At 45.3% G+C, this 19,587-nt stretch overlaps 1 protein-coding gene across 1 annotated transcript in view; it reads right to left on the bottom strand.

The window, feature by feature from the left end:
• The window catches only part of LOC143006840 (cadherin-12-like), a 54,749-nt gene extending 35,498 nt beyond the window's left edge, over positions 1-19,251 (bottom strand). Inside the window, exons 1-3 of the mRNA XM_076158158.1 lie at positions 19,006-19,251; positions 5,342-5,636; positions 2,200-2,319 (exon numbers count right to left, since the gene is read on the bottom strand). Coding sequence (XP_076014273.1) covers positions 2,200-2,319; positions 5,342-5,636; positions 19,006-19,251 — 661 coding nt within the window. The remainder of the gene's footprint in view (positions 1-2,199; positions 2,320-5,341; positions 5,637-19,005) is intronic.
• Between the last annotated feature and the right edge of the window lie 336 nt (positions 19,252-19,587).

Raw genomic sequence — 19,587 nt, 5'->3', positions numbered from 1 at the left:
ACAGTCAAGAAACGGCACTAGACGAGGAAAAATGAGCCAGAAAATAAAACGGTAAACACAGCCCTGAAATATATCTGACAGTAAATGCTCAATTTATCTAAGAATGCGCAATTTACTTCCGTCGCGCGGTCAGAATGATCCCCCGGCACAAAAAGCTGCTATGTGTCTCTGGCCAAGGCTGAGACTGAGGTCATTTCACAAACTGGAGACACTTGACATTCAAAGGGGAGCTCTGCTGAGGCCAAATAATGATTCACTTGAGGATCAGAGACCCTGAGATCAGAGAGGGTTTGTACTGCAGATTAATAGCCGGGTCAGTGGGAGGTTGTCAGGCTAAAAGGAAGCGGGGGAAGCAAAGGTGGCCCTGCACGTTTTTCAACCTGGCAACCACGTCCAGATCGTCACGTTTGATCCACACCATCCAAACATAGGCGAATACCAAATCAACGACGGAGCTTTTGGTATTCCGAAGGACACGTCAGGTGTGTTTTTTAACCTGCTTTTTCCCCCCCAAACACACACACATCACTGTTGGACGTGAGTTCAAAGATGCACACGTTTATTTGAATAGTTTGAATTGCCCAGAATCTGTTTGAAATACAGGCTCAGTGTGTGTCCGTAAAGCTCTGGGACGTGCTGCATAATCACTGACAGATACCATCACTATGTATGAACCTATTTCCGAACGCGCTTTGAACTGTCCGAGATAGTAAACCAGGCAGCCAGCCGCTAACGGCAAACACCGCTGACACAAAGGTATTTCCAGATTTGGAGAATTGGTGTGTGACGACCTCCTGCTGCCACGCCACATTTAGCACTTCCTGCTCCCCAACAGCAGCCTCCTTCCATTTTCTCCCCGCCCCCCACTGTCGCATAACGTGCATAACTATCAACACATCTCTGTCAATATTGAAGCATCAAAAAGCGCTTGTTTGTGTCTTTTTTGTGCTTTATTTTTTTAATTTGCCTTCTCAAGCTGGGGCGCACAGATTATGTTCATCCTGGCTGCAAACACTCAGCTAGAGCCACCGGTGTTTTTTTTTTGTTGACGACAGTTTCTTCCTTGGGTGCGTTCTGATGCTGAGACGGACAGTTTGTGGATTCTAACAGATATTTCAATATGCTGTACAAAAAAAGTGCGTGTGTGTATGTGTGCGTGTGGGATCCATTCAACCTGGCAAGCTGTCATACTTAAAAGGTAGAGGATGTGAAGGGAATATTATCATGTATTCATTCAGACTTGAGCAACTAATAACAATGACAATGGACTTAATATTTCCAGTATCGCAAACTCGTCGCCTCAGTGAGTGAAATTAAAGGAAATCAAACACTTATCACAGCACTGATCACAAATCTCCCTTAATCAACTGGCGCTCTGCTCCCGCACAGAGAACATCCCTCATCCTGCGGCGCGCCATGACAACAAGGGGGTCGCTTTGTATTCTGACGGAAACGTTCTCACCGGAAATCTCCGATCCCTCGCTCGAGCGCCGAACCTTCGAGTGAGGAGCATAAACAAGAATTTGACACTCGCTGCCAAAAGACGTGCGTGGAATTATTCATGCGTTTTGTTTCCAGTCACCTTCACTACTGTAACGTCCTACTTAACTGAACCAACCCCCAGTCGAGTCCAACGACAAAAGAGCTCAAAAACGCCGTGGCAAGGTGACTGACAAAGATTGTGCCGGTCGTTATCGATTGAATATCTAATTGATTTTCTTTGCAGTGTCTTTGCTGTAGGTAGAAGTTTTGTGATATAACGCAATCTAATACACAAACGCCTCAGAAAATGACCTTAAAGAGTTCAACACATCTCCCACACAGCTGCAACACAAAACAGAAACATTGTGAGCGGCAAGGTCAGTCAATTGTGCCGTATTGCTGTTGTTATTTTGTGCATAGTTGAGATATTGTTCTATTCACTTTCACAGTTTTTCAAAATCGTACTTTGTGTGGAAACACATTTGGATCGATGGCTGTTTCACTTTTTTCCTTTTTGCACACAAACTGATTATTTTCCCCATGCCAACACTGTGACATCATCGTTCTGCTCTTTGTCTTGTTGTGAAGGTTGAATCTCGAGCCACGGTGGCAAACACAACTCTTTATAACTCCCCCACTTCCTCCGTTTATCATAGGCTGTGAATCTCAAAAACGCCTACTTATACTCAACCATCACCTCTACTTACTGTCCTTTACCTGTTTTGGGGTCGACGGAGAAGTAGGGCTGGCCGTGCAGGATGCTGTACACCACTCTGGCGCTGTTTCCATAGGTGGGATCGTCTGCGTCTGTAGCTGTCACTTGTGTCACATACGTCCCTGTGGGGAAACAAAGTAAAGACACATTGACCTTGTTTGATTCAATTTGGTTCCCTGCCAACATCTGTGAACTCCGTCGACTTCCTGACTGATCTCACTTGACACTAATGGATGAGCAAATCGCAATCCAGACACCTATAGAATCACACAAGGACCGTTGCTCAGTCTGGCACTTCATAGAGGAGAAAAGGTAGAAGAAAAAAAAGGTGCAGTGATATTATAATTGTTTTCTCTCGTAAAGTTTTGATTCTTACATTTGTGGCGTTGCTAAGTGGTTGTTCGTTAAAACAACGTGAGGGCGGAAAAGACTCCTTTTGTGCATCCGTTCATTAGAGCAATGCTACCATTAGGAAAACAAAAGGGCCGTGGCAGGAACGGTATTAAGATGGCAGCCCTCCAAACCTCCAGCAGTAACAGGGACAGAATAATTGCTTGTTGGAGGTATGTCTCATCCCCTAACTAGCTGGCACTGGAAATGCCACAGTATTAATACACTCCTTATTTGCCTTGTATTTAACTAAAAAGGACAAGAGCTTCAGGGTTGAGCAGCAAACCCAATAGATATTTTCCCTGCCAGCTCGACCGTCTAATCCGCATGTAAAAGCTAAACTCCCAGCTTGGTGTCCCTTTTTTTTTGCGGATGGGCAAATTCTTTGAAACGACTACTCCTAGACAGGTTGACACGGACGCCTTCACAAGGCAGGACAGCTCCGTGCACGTATACATCTATCAATCACTGGCTGGGGAAATGTGCAGCGTAGGATGATTTTTTCCGACAGCAGGATGTGCCAGGCTGAGGATGAGCAGGAGATAGTGACCAGAAGGAGCCCGGCCCGTAAATAACTGATATTTAACAGGATTTTTGTGCCGAGCAGATGGTGACAATGGCATTAAAACCTTAGGTGAGGAGAGATTAGTGCCTCTAAAACCCACGCAAGCCCGATTAGAAGTAACAGAGGAGGGATCACATCGTGCTCGGCACTTTTTCAGTCGCAGTAAATAAGAGCTCAGACTTGGCAAAAGTTACCTGCACACTTTTTTCAGGGAATAATGGCGTCAAAAGTCATTTAAGACTTCAGACAGAGACACACAAAGTAACAAACACCAAATAATAACACAGTGTGGATCTTCCGGGGGGGTGCGAGCAAGCGAGCTAGTGAGTGGGTGAGTGAGTGTGGGAGCCTCAGGTGGAAGACAAACGCTACAATTTACATTTACATTGAACGCATGTGCCAGACGCAAGGAGAGAGGAAGTGAGAATAAGTGTTAGCGAGCAAGAAAAGTGCCAGTTCCAATGATCGCCAAAGGGGCTGCAGCAGGTGCAGGAAGTCAAGAGATAAGTTATTTTTATATATATACTTCAGGAGGGCCCTCGGGTGTTAAGGTGTTCGGGGAAGAGCTCGGTCTTTATGTCTTTTCTCTCTTTCTTTTAAAGGCGCAGACCATTTGGGCCGATCGAATGGAGTTGGGTAACACACCAGCTTCGGATGTCAGTGCCGGTAAAGGAGGGTTTCAAACCGTGAAGATTGCGGAGATTGAACCACGGCGGCACTGCGACGCGTAGATATTATATGCATTAAATATTAATCAAGCTCCGGTATTAGAGAAATGACTGTGATGATACAATTCAGTGCAATAACAGGGAACAACAATTAATCTGCCGCACTTTAAGATTGATTTTTATGTCTGCATTTGTAATAAGGCTGCAATAATATTACATTTCTCCCAGAATCCTTTGTTAGGTCTGTCATCCCCTCTCACAGACGCCAACTCGCTTTAAGGGGAAGATTATTGTCACAGGGACAAGTGGGACAAGTGGGACAGTCATCATTATTACTCCTATTGTGCGTTTATGTTCGGTAAGTCTGCGTCTTTAATTTGTGTCTTTTTCTCCCGCCAACATAAAAGCGTCCAAAGGGGCAATCAAAGCCAAAAAACAACAAAGGGAACTAATCATCACATCTGTCTTGATGCTATAAACGTCCACAAAACTTAAGCCTGTTTTTTGCTGGTTTAAGCACTATTATGTTTGCATCTCCTCCCTAGTGGATACGACCTTTTAACAGGAACATTAAACTCTCTCCAAGCTCTCAGTCACATGGTTTCATATTCATTTCCATATTTCTAAAAGCGGGGTCGCTCTTGCAGGAGGTGTCAGTAATTATCAGCGCGTCGGCTTTTTTTTTTGTTTTATTTTGCCTCGTCGTATCCGGTGAGAGTGAGAGGCTGCGGCTCCTCACGCAGAGAGCCACATTTGTTTATATTTACTCTTAGCTTTGAGTTTGACCTTATTTCACAACCTTTTATGAATTCCTTCTGATAATAATGAAGAACACACTCTTCCCAGCCTTCTACCTGTGAATAAAATAGGTGTATTGTAGTAATGGGGTGTTGATTATTATAGTGAACGTGTTTCATGTAATTGATCTACTTCCTGTCTCTGATTTTTCTAGTTCCAACGCCTCGCACGTGTCAGTTTAATTGGAAACGCAGTTGGCTAAACTCTCCTCTGTTCCAAATGGACAAACAAACCGTTGTTGTGATCAACCTGAGAGCTGCTGTGTTGCGGCGGTACACAGCTCCAAAGCAAAAGCGTCTGATACCCAGCATCCACCTGGGTGAGGCTGTCTGCTCCTGCTTTGTACCGGCACTCTGGAGACGGCTGATTTCTGAGCGCTCTGTGCGAGGGGGCCTCATTGCCATTCAGATCAAGGGGAACCATTCTTCCAGTGAATTACCTTGATCTGTTCTCCCTGGGGGGAATATATATAAAGACAACGCGGCGAAATGAACCCAGCGCACACCAAGAATAACCGCTTCTCTGAAATGTCAAAATCTGTTGGGGGAGCTGCTTTACCCCTCCAGTTGTATCTGTGATGTGACTGCAATTCCTCTAGTTTTTGCACTTCAAGGGGCGAAAACAAAGGTTTCACTGCAAGGAATTATAATGTATGAAAGCAAAGGGAGATCCTGATCCTGATCTCCCTTCTCCTGAACAAAAAAAGCTTTGATTCTCACTTACCCACTGGAGACATCTCAGGTACACTGGCCATGTACGGTCCCTCCAGGAACTTTGGCTCATTGTCGTTGATGTCTTGGACCTTAATTACAAATTCAGATTCGGGCTCTAAGGGCCTGTTGGTGTCCATGTCGACGGCCTGGGCGCGTAGGGTGTAGTAAGGCTTCTCCTCCCTGTCCAGACTCCTTAAGGCGTGGATGTCCCCCGTCGTTTGGTCAATTGTAAAAATGGAGCCGGCCCCGTCTCCCGAGAGAGTGTATTTCACCGCACTGTCCCCCTTATCGAGGTCAGTGTGCAGCTGCGAGACAAAAGAGGGGAGAAGACAGGTTGAGTGCAAACATTGGCACAGATAATGATTCCATTGAAGGCGCTGGGGAGGAGCTGTCAAAGTACAGTACTTCATGAGGAGAGTCAAAGAGAGCGTCGGAGCATCAAAGAGGAAAGAGATGCTAAACTCCAAGTCACCACAAAAACACTGCCATCACACTTTGAGAACGCTTCTTCAACTCTGATGGTTTAAGAGTTACAACATTAGACATTAGAATGTGCTGATCGCTCTGCAACAATGTGTGCTCGCATTTATATTCATTTGCTGTGTGTTTTCCCTCAAAAATAACAAAAGATCAACAGTGAAGCCAGCACTCGTTTTCCACTAGAACAATTTTCAATACTGCACTTGACATTGGAGGCCGGGGGTCAACGAATCTTCGAAAGCTGCTGCAAAATCTCACTGGCCCCGCCAGACAACATCATGGCTGACCTGCATCTGAGGCCACGGCAGCTCTCTGTGTGTGTGTGTGTGTGTTATTCCTGCACACACACAATCCTGGCCCGTGGCACTGAGCATGGCCAGATAGTAATGTTTACCAGTCTGTGGAGATCAGCGATATATCACTGTGCTTTTTAAATATTCAGGGGCTCTAATGCAACATGATCATCACCACATATGGATTTTTTTCGCCGTTATCAATGACTTGGAATTTCCTCCACTCCCTCTTAAACAGCAAGTGTGTTTCCAGGCAAACAGAGGCGATCTTCAAAGCACTGAAGCAGACGAATAGACACTGTTACCAGCTGAGCCTGGGTACCTTCTGGCTAGGGGGCATCGAGGATTAATTTTCCTCCTCAAAGAATAAAAAAGAGAGAAAAAAAAGTTCTTGATGATTTGCTTTTTCATTCTATAGTTTGAGATGAGCTCAGGGGCCCTTTGCCTTTGCTTCACCCCTCACACTCGTCTCCTTGCTACTGGGAGTAATCAATACAGGCTTTTCAGGTGACATAATGCTCCCCATGGTGGCCATAACAGTGAACCTGATTCTGGACGAGAGCCACAATAGTCCGGCTAAATCCTATAAAGCCGGGTTTTTTTTGTGCTTTTTGTATGAGAAACCATTCACAGAGAAGCTGTGAGCCAGACGATTGAGCGGAGCAGTTAAACTCCATAGCAACCACAAGTTCGGCCACGTTCTGCTGTTTCATGCCACATTTCTGATTCTGTTGGTGGATTCATTTGTTTTCAGAGGAAGTACAGATGTTGATTCCTCACGGACGACCTGAAGCTAAGACAATAACAACACCTGAACAGTGCATCTATCCGCTCGTGTGTGGGGAAGCTTGACGGTTGTCTCAATAAAGGAGATCAAATGTTGTAGGAGTAGTTTTTGTGTCACAGTGTGGATTTCAGTGACAGATACTAACAGCAAAACAATGCAATGGCCGTCAACTCACTGATCCAAGACAAACAAAGAAGATTTGCAAAAAAAAGTACAAACACTGGCACCTTGACAACTAAACTCCACCGATCCAGGAATTGAACCCAGCTTTAAATACCATAGCAATGGAGGTGTGGCCACTCCCACGAGGTGTGACCACTCCCATGAGGTGTGACCACTCCCACAAGGTGTGGCCACTCCCACAAGCCATTGTCACTCCAATGAGGTGTGGCCACTCCCACAAAATGGATGCATGGGAGCAATGTTAAGCTAACTTCCTGTTTTAGTTCTCGAGTACTGTTAGTGTTGCTGTGAAATGATGAGAGTGTGAGTTTTCGATGCTTATTAGCGTTTATGTAGGTAATGCACAACACTGTGAATTCAATGTGGTAATTAACACACTGTGTGGTGAGAGGAAGTGAGATCTCCCACAGGTGTAGCTGCTTTAGCTAACGAGCTGCCTCATGGTGGGCTGTGACACAGGCCTACAGTGCAGCAGACCTGTAACCTTAATGTTTATTTGAGTGAAGGACAGTAAGAGAAGGACGTTCGGCTAGTTAAATGGAGAAACCACCGTCTGTGCTTTGGAGGCGTTACACAACACTCGGACAAGTACTGGTCAACTGCAAAAGTTGGAACCGCAGGAGAATATTGAGAAGAAAAACTAGAAACAAGACACAGAAAGACTTTTAGGAAATAAACACCTGGAAGTTGTGTTCCTCAACTACTTTTCCTTCCCGACCCACAAACGTCTCTGAACCCTGATTCTGCAGCGTCCCCTGCGTGAGGACTCTGTGTCTGCTGGGCCAAAGACAAACACTGCTGAGACGACAGCAGGAATTCCACTGAGACCTTCCGGAACAAGCCTCCTCCCTTCCAAGTGGGACAGGTTACGCTTCATTTTGGATGAAAGCGTGATTAAGACCGGGACGAGTGGAACAAGCCACCTCAACCTTGAATACTTCCAGAACTTCACCGAGGAGCTGGACATGCTGTGGGCCTGATCTGAAAACTTGCACCTCGGGGGCTGTGAGCAACAAAAGTAAGACCTGCTTCCATTTGCTTTGACTCCTGGTTGAGGCCGCTGTGCCTGCTGTTCCTCCCTGTCATTTGCTTCTACTGTCTTTGTCTTTTGCCGGTTGTGGAATTACGCTGCTGTGATGTAATGCTAAGGTTAGCTGTTGTAGCATTTGGTGGTTTCAGTGTGTCACATTATACAAAGGGCAAGATTTACTTATCATGACGCAGATTACAGTTTCGGCCATTTTGGATTTGTTTATTACCTCCAGAGATTTGTTCTATGCGCCCAAAGATCTTCTTTATCTCATTTTGCCCACAAACTAGTTGAGTGGGCAATTATTGTTAATGTAATCAATCTCCTGCACAGGTGAAGCTTATCAAGCAGCATATCCCTGTATCCCTAATCACACATGAGATCAACAGATAAGTGCTTGTATTCTATTCTATTCTCCCCTGGTATCTGCTGCTTGGTTCCAGGCCGCTGCAGACTTCCTCTGTCTATCTACTGTATGTCTAATCTATTCTAAACGGCTTGAATTTATGTAACAGAGTTGTGTTCTGGCTTCACTTTCTTGGCGCTCAGGCCGCTCTGCTGAAATCTATTACTTGTAAATGTAAATCAGTTTATCAAATCTCTTCTATTCTCCTTTATGCTGCTTTGAGTTGCGGTTTCAGTGCTGCTTTCCTGCAGTTGCTCGGCCATTGGAATAGCTTGAATGAGTTTTACTGTCTTATAAGTATAATCTTTGCTGATTAGAATTGAGCAGCAGTGACATTTTAAGGTTGGTTACTGTCCCATTCGGGGGCTTATAAGTTTTATTGCATCATACTTGGATATTTGTTGCTTGGAGACTGGCCGCAGTGCCATTATCCTGATGTTGCTCTCTATTCTATTCTCTTCTTTTCCCCTCTAAGCTGCATGGTTTCTGGTCACTGTGATATTATCCAGCAGTCGTTCGCTGTACCGTTCAATAGCTTGAATGTATTTGATTGTGTTTTACGCCTGTGCTGCCATCATCCTGCTGTCACTCCCACATCCTAGGAAAGACGTACTAACACGTCTGCGGTGCCCCGTGAGCGCCGAAGGTAGGACAAGACTCTTTTCCAGGTTGGCGCCAATGTGTTTTACCGCTTATGCATTCTGTTCTTTGTGTTTTGGGGTTTTCAGGCGGCTTTGTCATTCAGTTGCTGTCTCATCTGCTATCCTGTGGAACTGTTGCAACATTTGCGCTAACATCGCATCATGCTGCTTTATTTCCATACTTTGATCTTCCAGTTTTTTCTTTCTTATTACGGTCGTTCATTTAAAAACCGTCTGACCGACCGACATAATCTTTCATCATATCGTTTTGGAAGTTCAAGTGAAAGAACAACTGATGAGCATACTGAGTCGGAACACTGTGTAGTTTCTTTAAAGAATAAATAGCATAACTTTTGATTCAAATTCAACAAGTGGAAAGACCATTAAAGTAAAGCACAAGTGGATAATGAGATGTGCATGGTTCGAAGTTAATAATAAGCCTTGGTGGGTAATGCAATATGGAGTGTGTGAGGGAGATAATGGCAAGAGGCGTACAAATGTGTTTGTTACAATCAACACACAAAAGAAATGAAATGAAAATTACGCTTTAATTTCTTTGAGATGTTGTTTTTTTAATCCGCCGTGAAATAAAAGCAGTTATCAAAATGCCTTCACGCTTTTTAAGATGTGGAATGGCAAAGTGAAGTGGAATGAATACTGAGATCACCCCCTCGCCTTCCACTAAATCAATAAAGAAAAGCAGTAAATTGATTCATTAAATAATCAGCTCACCGGTGCTTAATTTGAGAACACAATAATTATATTTTGATGTGTATTGTAAAAAGCGTAAGTGCTGATTTAGGCGGCGTCGTTTCCGCGTCATTTATAACTCGAGCGGCCGTCGCTTGTGATTCTCGCCGGCATCTATTTCATATCACTTATTACTGTAACTGATGTTGCATAGCAAACAGATGAAAGCCATTACCGCGACCTTCATCAGAACGAATGTGTTTTGTGGACGCGAGTGAGGAAGTGTGGCCCCGTTGGGCACAGAAGCGTGGCCTTGAGGAAGAATCCGTTATCTAGGCAGCTGCAGGGTCACTCCGCTCACAATGGCCATGCTGTCCACCTCCAGCAAAGAGTTTAGTGAAGAAGGCACCGACACTGACTCTGCCTCTGCATTCTGGTTTGCCTCTTTTCTTGTTTTTTTTGCGTTTTTTTGTTTGCATCGTAACACAAACGAAACGCTCTAAACACCCGAGCTCAAATAAGAGCGCTGACTGGCATTTCTGCTGGCTGTTGATGGATGACGTGGCAAAAGGATGAACAAACACTGGGAAGCAAACATTTTACCAATGCAGGTTTTGTTGTTGTTGTTGTCGTGAGTCTACCTGAAAGGAGTGACGGCACCCCTTTAAAATCTAGTCCACCTTAAAAACGGGAGCAGCTGGGGGCACAGTAGTCTTTGAAGTTGTTGCTGATTAGAAAGGCAGATGATTCAAATGATTTGGTTCTACTTCTGCACCAATATCTGCATGAGCATGAGCCAAAATGTACGGAAGGGAAGCAGAAACACGGGCGAGAGAAGTTTTTTATTAATATGCTGGTGGTTTGTGTGTCTCTCTCTCTACGCGCAGGCCTCAAAGTCTTATATAATACCAGAACAGAGAGAATAGTTCTTGTCGGCTGCATGTACACCCTGTAACACGGGCACAGTTTTATATGTGTATATATATGTTTGTGTGTGTGTGCTATCAAATGCACACATTGTCTGTCTTTTAATTAATAAGAAGTTACGTTTGATTGTCCTTTCTTTGACACAAAAAGCGGGAAAAATATCTTGTCGTTCATTCTTTGCTTACACAATTCCATTCCCGGGGGACGCACCTGCAAATTGATGCAGAGCTGCGCAATTAAAGATGAAAAAGAAAAGCAAATATAAAGGGAAAAAAAGAAAAAGATGGCACATGGCCTCATTAATTATAAGTGGAAGTTGACTGATATTAATTAAAAATTCCATTAGTCTAACAATGGTAATGAATTATATAAAGACAGTCTTTAATAGGGAGGGACACACACACACACACACACACACACACACACACACACACAGTGCTGCTGCCGCCCCCATCAGGCCCAACAGGCACCGGCCAGAACTTCCAGCCAGGAGCTCTGTAACAGTGTGTCAACATCAAACAAGTGATTTTACTACAGAGAGGTGTGTGTGCAGAACCTGCCTCATAACATTTGTTTCCAAGTTATATAACATAAATCAACAAAAGTGCGCCTGGGCGCAGAATTTAGATGATAGCATTAGTGCTAACATTATGCAAATCCACCAAGGCAAACATGCATTAAGTTAACAGAAGGCATGTGGAAGACTGAGACAGAGGACGGCGAACAGGCTGAGCTCGCCATCGCAGACGACATGATATGCAACCGTATTGTGATGAGTGTCCTTAGCGTAACACTACATTTTTCATGGTAGACATAATTAGCGACTTGGCGCTGCTCAGTGTAGCAGTTGACACGGCAGCTATAAAAAGAAACAGGTAGTCTGAGCAACTTGAATAAGATTGTTACCATGCAGACCCGCGCCATCTGTTAGCTTAATGATGTTTGTTTGTTGTTTAGTTTTTTTTGTTTTCTCTTTCTCTCGGACGATTGCGCAGTGTTCACCGCTCCTCAAACGCCGGCCCCGCTGCCACATTTGCATGTTTAGACGGATTACTCAAGGCTTTCGAGGACAGCAGGTCTTCCAGATTGATCACACGGGCGGGTTCAAGGTCTTACAGCACATTTTGCCGGCAACATATGGGCCGTTCATGGATATGCATTAGGTCGTGTAAGGATCAGCGCTGTGACCTTTTACTTCCAGGATGTTCTCTCTCTAACCAGCGCCAATACGCCGCCTTGCACAGAGCAGATGGAGCAATACAGATATCCAACCAGCGGATCGGTGATGTCGACATATAAAGGCCTTTAGACAGATCCACTCGGCGCCTATTAATCATCAGCATACCTCTCCTGACTGCGGCTATTCAAGCGCCGGTACAAATGGGAAACATGGTAACCTTTCTACAGCGGCTGCAGCACAGACAGGTCTTTAAGACACGGCTGTGATTGTGCTTTACCGGCCTTTTTGTCTCCTCTGGCGTGGATTTGCGATCTGAGAGACGCCGTCGTTCTCTGCTTGCCTGCATTATTCTCTTTTTTTCTTTTTTCTTTTTTGCAGGATTTGCAGGATTTGCATCAGCTGGTCCCTCATTGGCTATGCAGTAAACCCACATATTCATTAATTTAAGTGAATTCACTGGAGAATATAACCAACCTCCTCTGTTGAACGCTGTAATTGGATTTATGCAACCAGGATTACGTGGGGCCCCGTGTTAGGAATGCGCACGGAGGCTTGCCACTCTTTAAGTGACGGCGAGCCCACGTTAAGTTCAATGGCAAACCTTCTACAAGGAAACTGTTTTACTAATTTGCAAACGTTCTGAAAGAGATTATAGCGTAATTTGTTGTTTACCGAGAGTAATTTGCGTAAGACGTCCTTGGTTTGGTGGTGTTTTGGATGTTGTGTGGTTTACAAAGCAGCCGCACTCCAAGCGTTGGAATTACACTGAGCTCCGAACGCATCGCTGGCCCATGACCGTCTGTATTTATATATTCATCTCCGTCTGACACCAGCCCTCGTTCCGACAACAATGCAGCCATCGTGCTGCCGACCCCGCGGAGCCGTGATGGAGTGGCGGCATGGCTGCAACAGGGGGGGTGGGGGGTTGTTGACTGTAGGTGGCAGAGAGCGCAGAGAGCTTCTTGATGCATTGTCACACCGCCGGCGTGTCACAGAGCATCACGACTGCAGATTGCATTCTGAATACTGCAGCCTGTCAGCACGCCGGGTGAAACGCTGAAAAAGCAGCGGGGTTGGCGGATGACGCTATCTTATTATAGCTGATCGATATTAGCTCAGGAGCCGTTCCTTAGCTGCTGACAGCCAGCAGCTTGCTATCTGGAGCTCGCCGGGGTGCTGCGCTTGTAGATACGCAGCCACTGGAAACATATGCAGGGGTTGTGTACGTTAGTGTGTGAGGACAAAATAGAAGAGATTGACAGATAGAGCTACTCGAGTGTGCAGAGCGGCGGATAGAAGTTAGAAGCGATTCAGCTGGATCTGCCTCTGAAGCCGCATTAGCTCAGTTCAGCGCTCGCAACATCTTCGCCCCGCAGGTGTAAACAGGCCCGCTTCAAACACCCCGGCTGGTTGTAGCGGGATGACAGGTGGACTGGTGATGTTTGACGGGACTGTTGTTCCGGGCAGCAGTCTGTCTCTACTGCAACGCAAGAGGCGTCCGTACTGTCACACCATACTGACAATATGAGTAAAGATAAGGGTTTGTGTCGCCCCGTGAAGAACCTAACGTGCAGTAGGAATGACACTCCAACATATCACATTAACGTACATGATGGTTATTGATCTCAGCAGACGGGACGGTTAAGGCTTGATTCCCTTTTTCTCATATCACACTTGATTAAACAACGTCGTCGTATTGATACAATATACAGAATGCAATTTTCTGTACCGCAATCACGGCAATATTGCCCATCAATGTTTGCGAATCGAAAGAAATTTTGGCCCGTGCCAGTAAGTGATACTGATTGAGGCATTAGTGCACCGTTTGGAAATGTGATCCATGTGATTCAGGAGAGAAGGCCATTACCAAAGAGGGCGAGAAATAAGAAAGAAACTGCTATGAAAGATGTGACTTTGGCAGCGTAGATGAACGATATCATTAGCTTTCACTTCAGCTGCTCTTTTCTGAATTTCATGCAACATTCATCATCAACATGCTTGGCCCATTGTAACACCCCCGCCCCCCCCCCCCCCCCCCCCGCCTCTTAATATGTTCTAACGAGCGGCTGAATCACCTCCACACTCTGATGTATAATCAGCCGAGGAGCGATCCGTTCAAATTAGGAGGGAATTTGACGGCGAGATTCACCATGACAACACATTCCTCCACGAGTCGGGGAATTGTATAATTTTCCGCTTTTTTATATACAGTTCTATAGAATCTGCTACTTATCTTGCATATTATCCCTCTTAGCATTGATCAGCGGCGCTTCGTAGATGGATGGCACAGGCAGCACAGTCTTGTTTAAACCCGTGGGGTCGCTCCGCACAAAGGTGAGGCCCGTTCAGATTACGGAGCCTGTGATTTTGTAGATGGTAATTATATCTCGGCGTACAATCAGAGCCAGTGAAGTGTTTTACAACAGCGGCAATCATCATCATAATCGCTATGAGTTTGCTGCTTTTTTATGGGCTCCTGCATGTTTTGAAGCATTTTACGGCTAAATTCCACGCCGCGTTTAAACCCCCGGCCCCGCGTTTAATGGGGCGGAACGAGGCGCTGGTAAATTTCATATGGTCAGATGATGGAATCGCCGGACTCCTTTGTTGGGGCCTGGGTGATCAATCAGTGCATAAGTCTTGTTGAAAAAGGATTTTATGTCCTCCTTATAGGTCCTCATTGAAAGATTAAATTGAGGGCTCCGCATCCGCCATAAATCTCAGCCAGATGTTGGGTGGGACCGCGAGGAAGAGCCATCAATTAAAAGAAGGGATGGTCATTCCGTGTCAGGTGGGAAGCAAGGGAATAAACAAGTTGTTGGAGAAACAAGTCTGCCCTTTCCAGCAAAAGTGGTTTATAGACTTTTATTCAAATGAGCGACCTTTTCCTGGGAGTGCGAGGAGGAGCTGGGCACTGGAGCATGCAGCTGCTGCGTGCCACTGCAATGCCACTGCACGGTGTGTGTTTGCCATCAAGGCTACTAAGAATCCTTCCCTTTCTATTTCTCCCCGGTGTGTCTGTAAAATGATTGGATTTCCTTTAACCTACAGTGCTCGTCCTGTTTCGGGCCATGACGGGTGCGGGCGTTCTGATTTCTAATGACTGGAGCCGATTCCTGTGTTTGGCTGTATTTGCTTGCCAAGTGTATAATGCGTTCGGTTCCCGTGTCTCATCTATTGCGTTGCTAGCGCGTTGCTGCTGACTTGCGGTAGAAGCAAAAGGTCTCCGCAGCCTGAAGCTCATTGTTAGATACACTGAGACCAAACGATCACAATTTGGATCCAATCAATCTTCCATCAGTGGGATTGCTTCAGTACAAACACTGAGTGATCTCCCACAGCTCATTTTCTCTCTTTCGATCCTCTCTTCATCCCTTCACTGTGTTTGCAAATCTCTCATATACTCACACACACACAGACTCTCACACCGTTTTTTCACTCCTTATATTGTAAATGTTATTAATTCTGCCAAGCTAAAATTACATCCTCTTAAATCATAGAGACACGCTGTTTTGCTGTGTTATCAACCTGGAGCCTGTATTGTGCAGAGTCGCCACTGACTGCTGGAAGATTTTCGCTTTTCATTACACTTCCCGCAATGCTAAGTGGCCCTTACGTTTGTCACGCCGCAGACTGACAGGTACAGTACGTTTTTAAAATGGGGGATGGAAGCGGCCCCCGTCGCTGTAATTCAACGGGGAAAATATGTGAAACGGCAATTTTTACCCATTATCTTCAAATGTGGAATTTCACGAGGGTGGTAGGAAAAACGCTGAGGAATAGCTGCTGAACTCAGCGGAGAGGGGAGCCGACTCGGGGGGGGGGGGGGCGCTGGGTGCTTGATGTACAGCCCCGACGCTAATGGCAGATTTTTCTTGCGGATAATCACTACTCAGCATAGCAGAGGCCTCAGCACTGTCTAATTGTGAGTGCACAGGGTCGTTACATTAACCCCCCCAAAGCCAGCTGGGCTTTAATTGCTAATCTCCAATAATGTACTTGTTGTCAGCAGGAGACTGTCAAATTTTTTTTTCTGTCTGCGGGGAAATATTTCCTTCCCTGCGATCCGGCTTGTGATCCAAATATGGATCTTTTTTTTATTAGTTTGCAAGCAAGCCACTTAATTATTATTCATGTCTCTTTAACACTTGAAAGGATCGGCGTGTTGTTGGTTTCATTTCCGCCTTATTGGCAGTGGAGTTTTGGATGTTGCGCGGCAAAACTCTTGACTCAGAATATGAGCCTGAGAATAACACGAGCCTCTCAAACACTCCTCTCCTCCTTCCTTTGTTATAATTCAAGTAGTAAACAATATCCCGCCATGATAGCTGCAGGAGCCGGCGTAGCACTCTGAGAGGCAGATTCTCTGAAGATCTTTGGGTTTGCGATTGGAAAGAAATTGCCGATGCCCTTTGATCAATTGGCAGGCTGTTTTATGATGGTTTCCTCTTCCCCTTATCCTTTATACTTGCAGTCTTGTCGCCCCTATGTATCAACAAATACAGGGGGACAAAGTGTTAAGCTTATAGTCACAGTTACACAGTTGCAGGTTGCGTTCTCCAAATTGAGCTTCACACACTTAGCTCTGATCAAAATGAACAAAGGCGAATTGTTAACGGTCCTCTCCTGCTGTACCACCAAAACAAATGGAAATGCAGACGTTGCACGTTTCCCCCACCACCACTGGTGTTGCAGATGAAAGGGGAAGGTTGCTTCGCTTGCATTCATTAATCCAAAATAGACTAGACAGCGTGTAAAGATGGATAACAGTTTTTATTTCCAGTGTTCCCTTCCTGCTACATTTCCCCGCATCTCTGAGCGACGGAGGCTAATATTCGCCCGCGCCGACCTTGGTGCAATGGCAATAATACGAGGGGAGAACGTGTGTACATGGAAGATGAGATTGTTTGGAAACGTATTGGTTTGTCTGATGTGTGGATCTCTCTCTGTGTGTGTGTGTGTGTGTGTGTGTGTGTGTGTGTGTGTGTGTGTGTGTGTGTGTGTGTGTGTGTGTGTGTGTGTGTGTGTGTGTGTGTGTGTGTGAGTGAACATGGCTCTTATCTTGGAGAGCTTGTTTGATCCACGTCAGCAATGTATTTTTCTCTTGCAAATATCATCAAAGAATCACATTTGTGAGCCTCCACTTAACTGCGCAGCGTTTAATGTTTGTGTGATACAAAATTGAAAGCAGAGCGGAGGAGCTGCAAAACATTTTAACTGCCTCTATGGTGTTAAATAACAAGTGCCCGGAAATCAGACATCTTCTGCGTTTTACACAACTTTCCATTATAGACGCCTGTATAACCGTAATTGTCAAAACATAGAATTAATTATGAATGAGAATGTGAAAAAGGGAAATCACTGCGGTTGATGTTTGGATAAAGTTCAATCGTCCATTCTGCCATCATATCACTCTGGACTAGAGTTTAAATAACACAAATTGTGATCATTTACTAAATATAAAATGTGCAGCCTTTCAATCCGCAGGCAGAGTAATGACTGCAACAAAACAAAGCTTTACTTCCATTCATCCTAATAGTGGAGCTGCAGGTCAGTAATTCTGTTTCTGCCCTTCAAGCAAAAAGGGGAAAAGCATCTTTCATGTCCTCTATACGTTCTGGCCTCATGCGTGCTGTGAAGTCTATTCTGGAACTAATGAATGGTAATCATGTTTACACCCCAGACTGAATGCATTGCCACAATTAGCCTTTGATGTATTGTAGGTTGGCCGTTCATTGCACTAAGACTCACGGTCCATTAGAGTTCATTTATGTGTCTTGAGAACCAAACTGTCACCGTTACGGTTCCTCTGCGGTGGCACTTGATAACTCCTGGAGAGACGCGTCACTAACACGCCGCCCTCCCGCCTGATTTATTTACTTTCGGCCGCAGTCATTTCCACCGACAAAGGGGTTTACGACTGTCTCAAGAAAAGGCCAAAGGATCTCATCGCCACGTGATTTGCATACGGCAAAAGCAAGCGGTCCGTTATTTAGAAGGATTAAGTTAGGGAGTGCAGCCCCCCTCTGCTCCTGCCTTTAGCCTGGGAGACGTCCACAAACAGCGCGGCTCGTCAGGGCTGATTGCGGCGGCACCGGGGCAGATAAGTCAGTCTTAGTATTATCCTGTGTAAGCCAGCAGTGCCAAATTACAGCTTCAGCCCTTAAAAAAAATAAGAGTTTAGCTGCCAATGTGTTTAAGCCGCAGCAGAGGAGAGTCCAAATCCAACACCAAAGACGGAGACCGCCGAAGGTATAGGATGGGACAAGGAGGGAGAGTATGCTGGGGTTACTGTACTGTATATACGTATACGTCTCAATCTGAACCTCACTTCAGACTATTGGATCTCAGCTGTGCTTTTATTGCTGTCAGCATCTTTCCAGGCTCATAACGTCGATGTCCTGACAGCTTTACAATGGGCCGTATTTTACATTTATTTCAACCAGACCGTCGATTCTCTCACCAGCGTGATGTCACGCGTGTCTGCTGGTCCAACATAGAAATGTGGCCGCAGCTCCATTACGACGTATGGATTTTTTTGTTCCCTGGTGGCTATAATATGCTAAAACACTCACAAACTGACATTTTAACAACGAGGGCATTACAGAATTAAAACGCCGAGGTTGGGTAGAGTCGGATTAGGAACTGGAAGCTTCGGCTGCAGATCAGGTATATTGTGGCATATGTTCAATATTGTGATATGAAACTACTGTAGATGGTGTTCGTTTACTAATCCTTCAAAATAAAAGCATTGTAATTGGATGAGGAAGTTTTTCTGACCTAATCTCAACTGTGCTATATTTAAATATATAAATATTCCTTTATTTGCTTTAATTACTGAGCTGCTGCGAACCAGTATCTTTTGGGTATTTGTCGTATTATAAACTTAATCCCCATTATTCTTCTCCTTGTCTTGAATCTCATCCCTCTCGTGTTCTGCAGTTCTCTCCATTTACAACCAATTCAATTTCGCCAAACCCCTCTCACGACGTGATTTATGACTTAACCCCCCCCCCCATCATAAATAACTGAGAGAAATAAGGCTTTGTTCTTTTACCTTTCCTACGTATTGTGGGTCTGACCCCATGTACTCCTCCAGTACAAAGAACTGGTTCCACACCCAGCCCCTCTTGACTCGCTGAAATCCAGCCGCCCCATTCCTCATCGGGCCCGCCAAGCTCCTGGGACGCTCTCTCCCCGTCCTGCTCCGGCTCCGCTCGGTGGACGGTGATCGCAAAGAAGAGACTGAGCCTTCGTCCGCGAGAAACCAAAGGAACAGCAGCAGGCAGTTCCTTGTGAGCATTGGCAATCTGTACGGTTCAGGTCCCCGAGTTGGAAGTCCAAATGTGAAAGCGGAGCCACGCTGAAACAACTTGGTGACAGGAAGCTGACGAGAAGGTAGCGGCGGCAGCAGCAAGCTGGGCCCGGATGTGGAAGGGCCAAAAAAAAAGCTATTTCCTTCGTTTGTCAGGATCCCATTCAGCAGTTAAGGGAGCTCACCACCTGAAAGAGACAATTCAAGGTGTTACCATTCAAAGAAGAAGAAAACAAACCTGGTTGCTTTATGTAGTCTTTGAGAATACTTATGATAAGAACGATATGTGTTGTTGATGATGGACATAAACGGCTGAGATCACTT

The sequence above is a fragment of the Genypterus blacodes genome, unplaced genomic scaffold, assembly GCF_046128005.1.
Source record: "Genypterus blacodes isolate CSIRO-AG114 ecotype Tasmania unplaced genomic scaffold, CSIRO-AGI_Gbla_v1 ptg000076l_1, whole genome shotgun sequence".
Taxonomy (NCBI): domain Eukaryota; kingdom Metazoa; phylum Chordata; class Actinopteri; order Ophidiiformes; family Ophidiidae; genus Genypterus; species Genypterus blacodes.
Note: the sequence above shows the minus strand (reverse complement) of the source record. Positions and strands in the feature narration are given on the sequence as shown.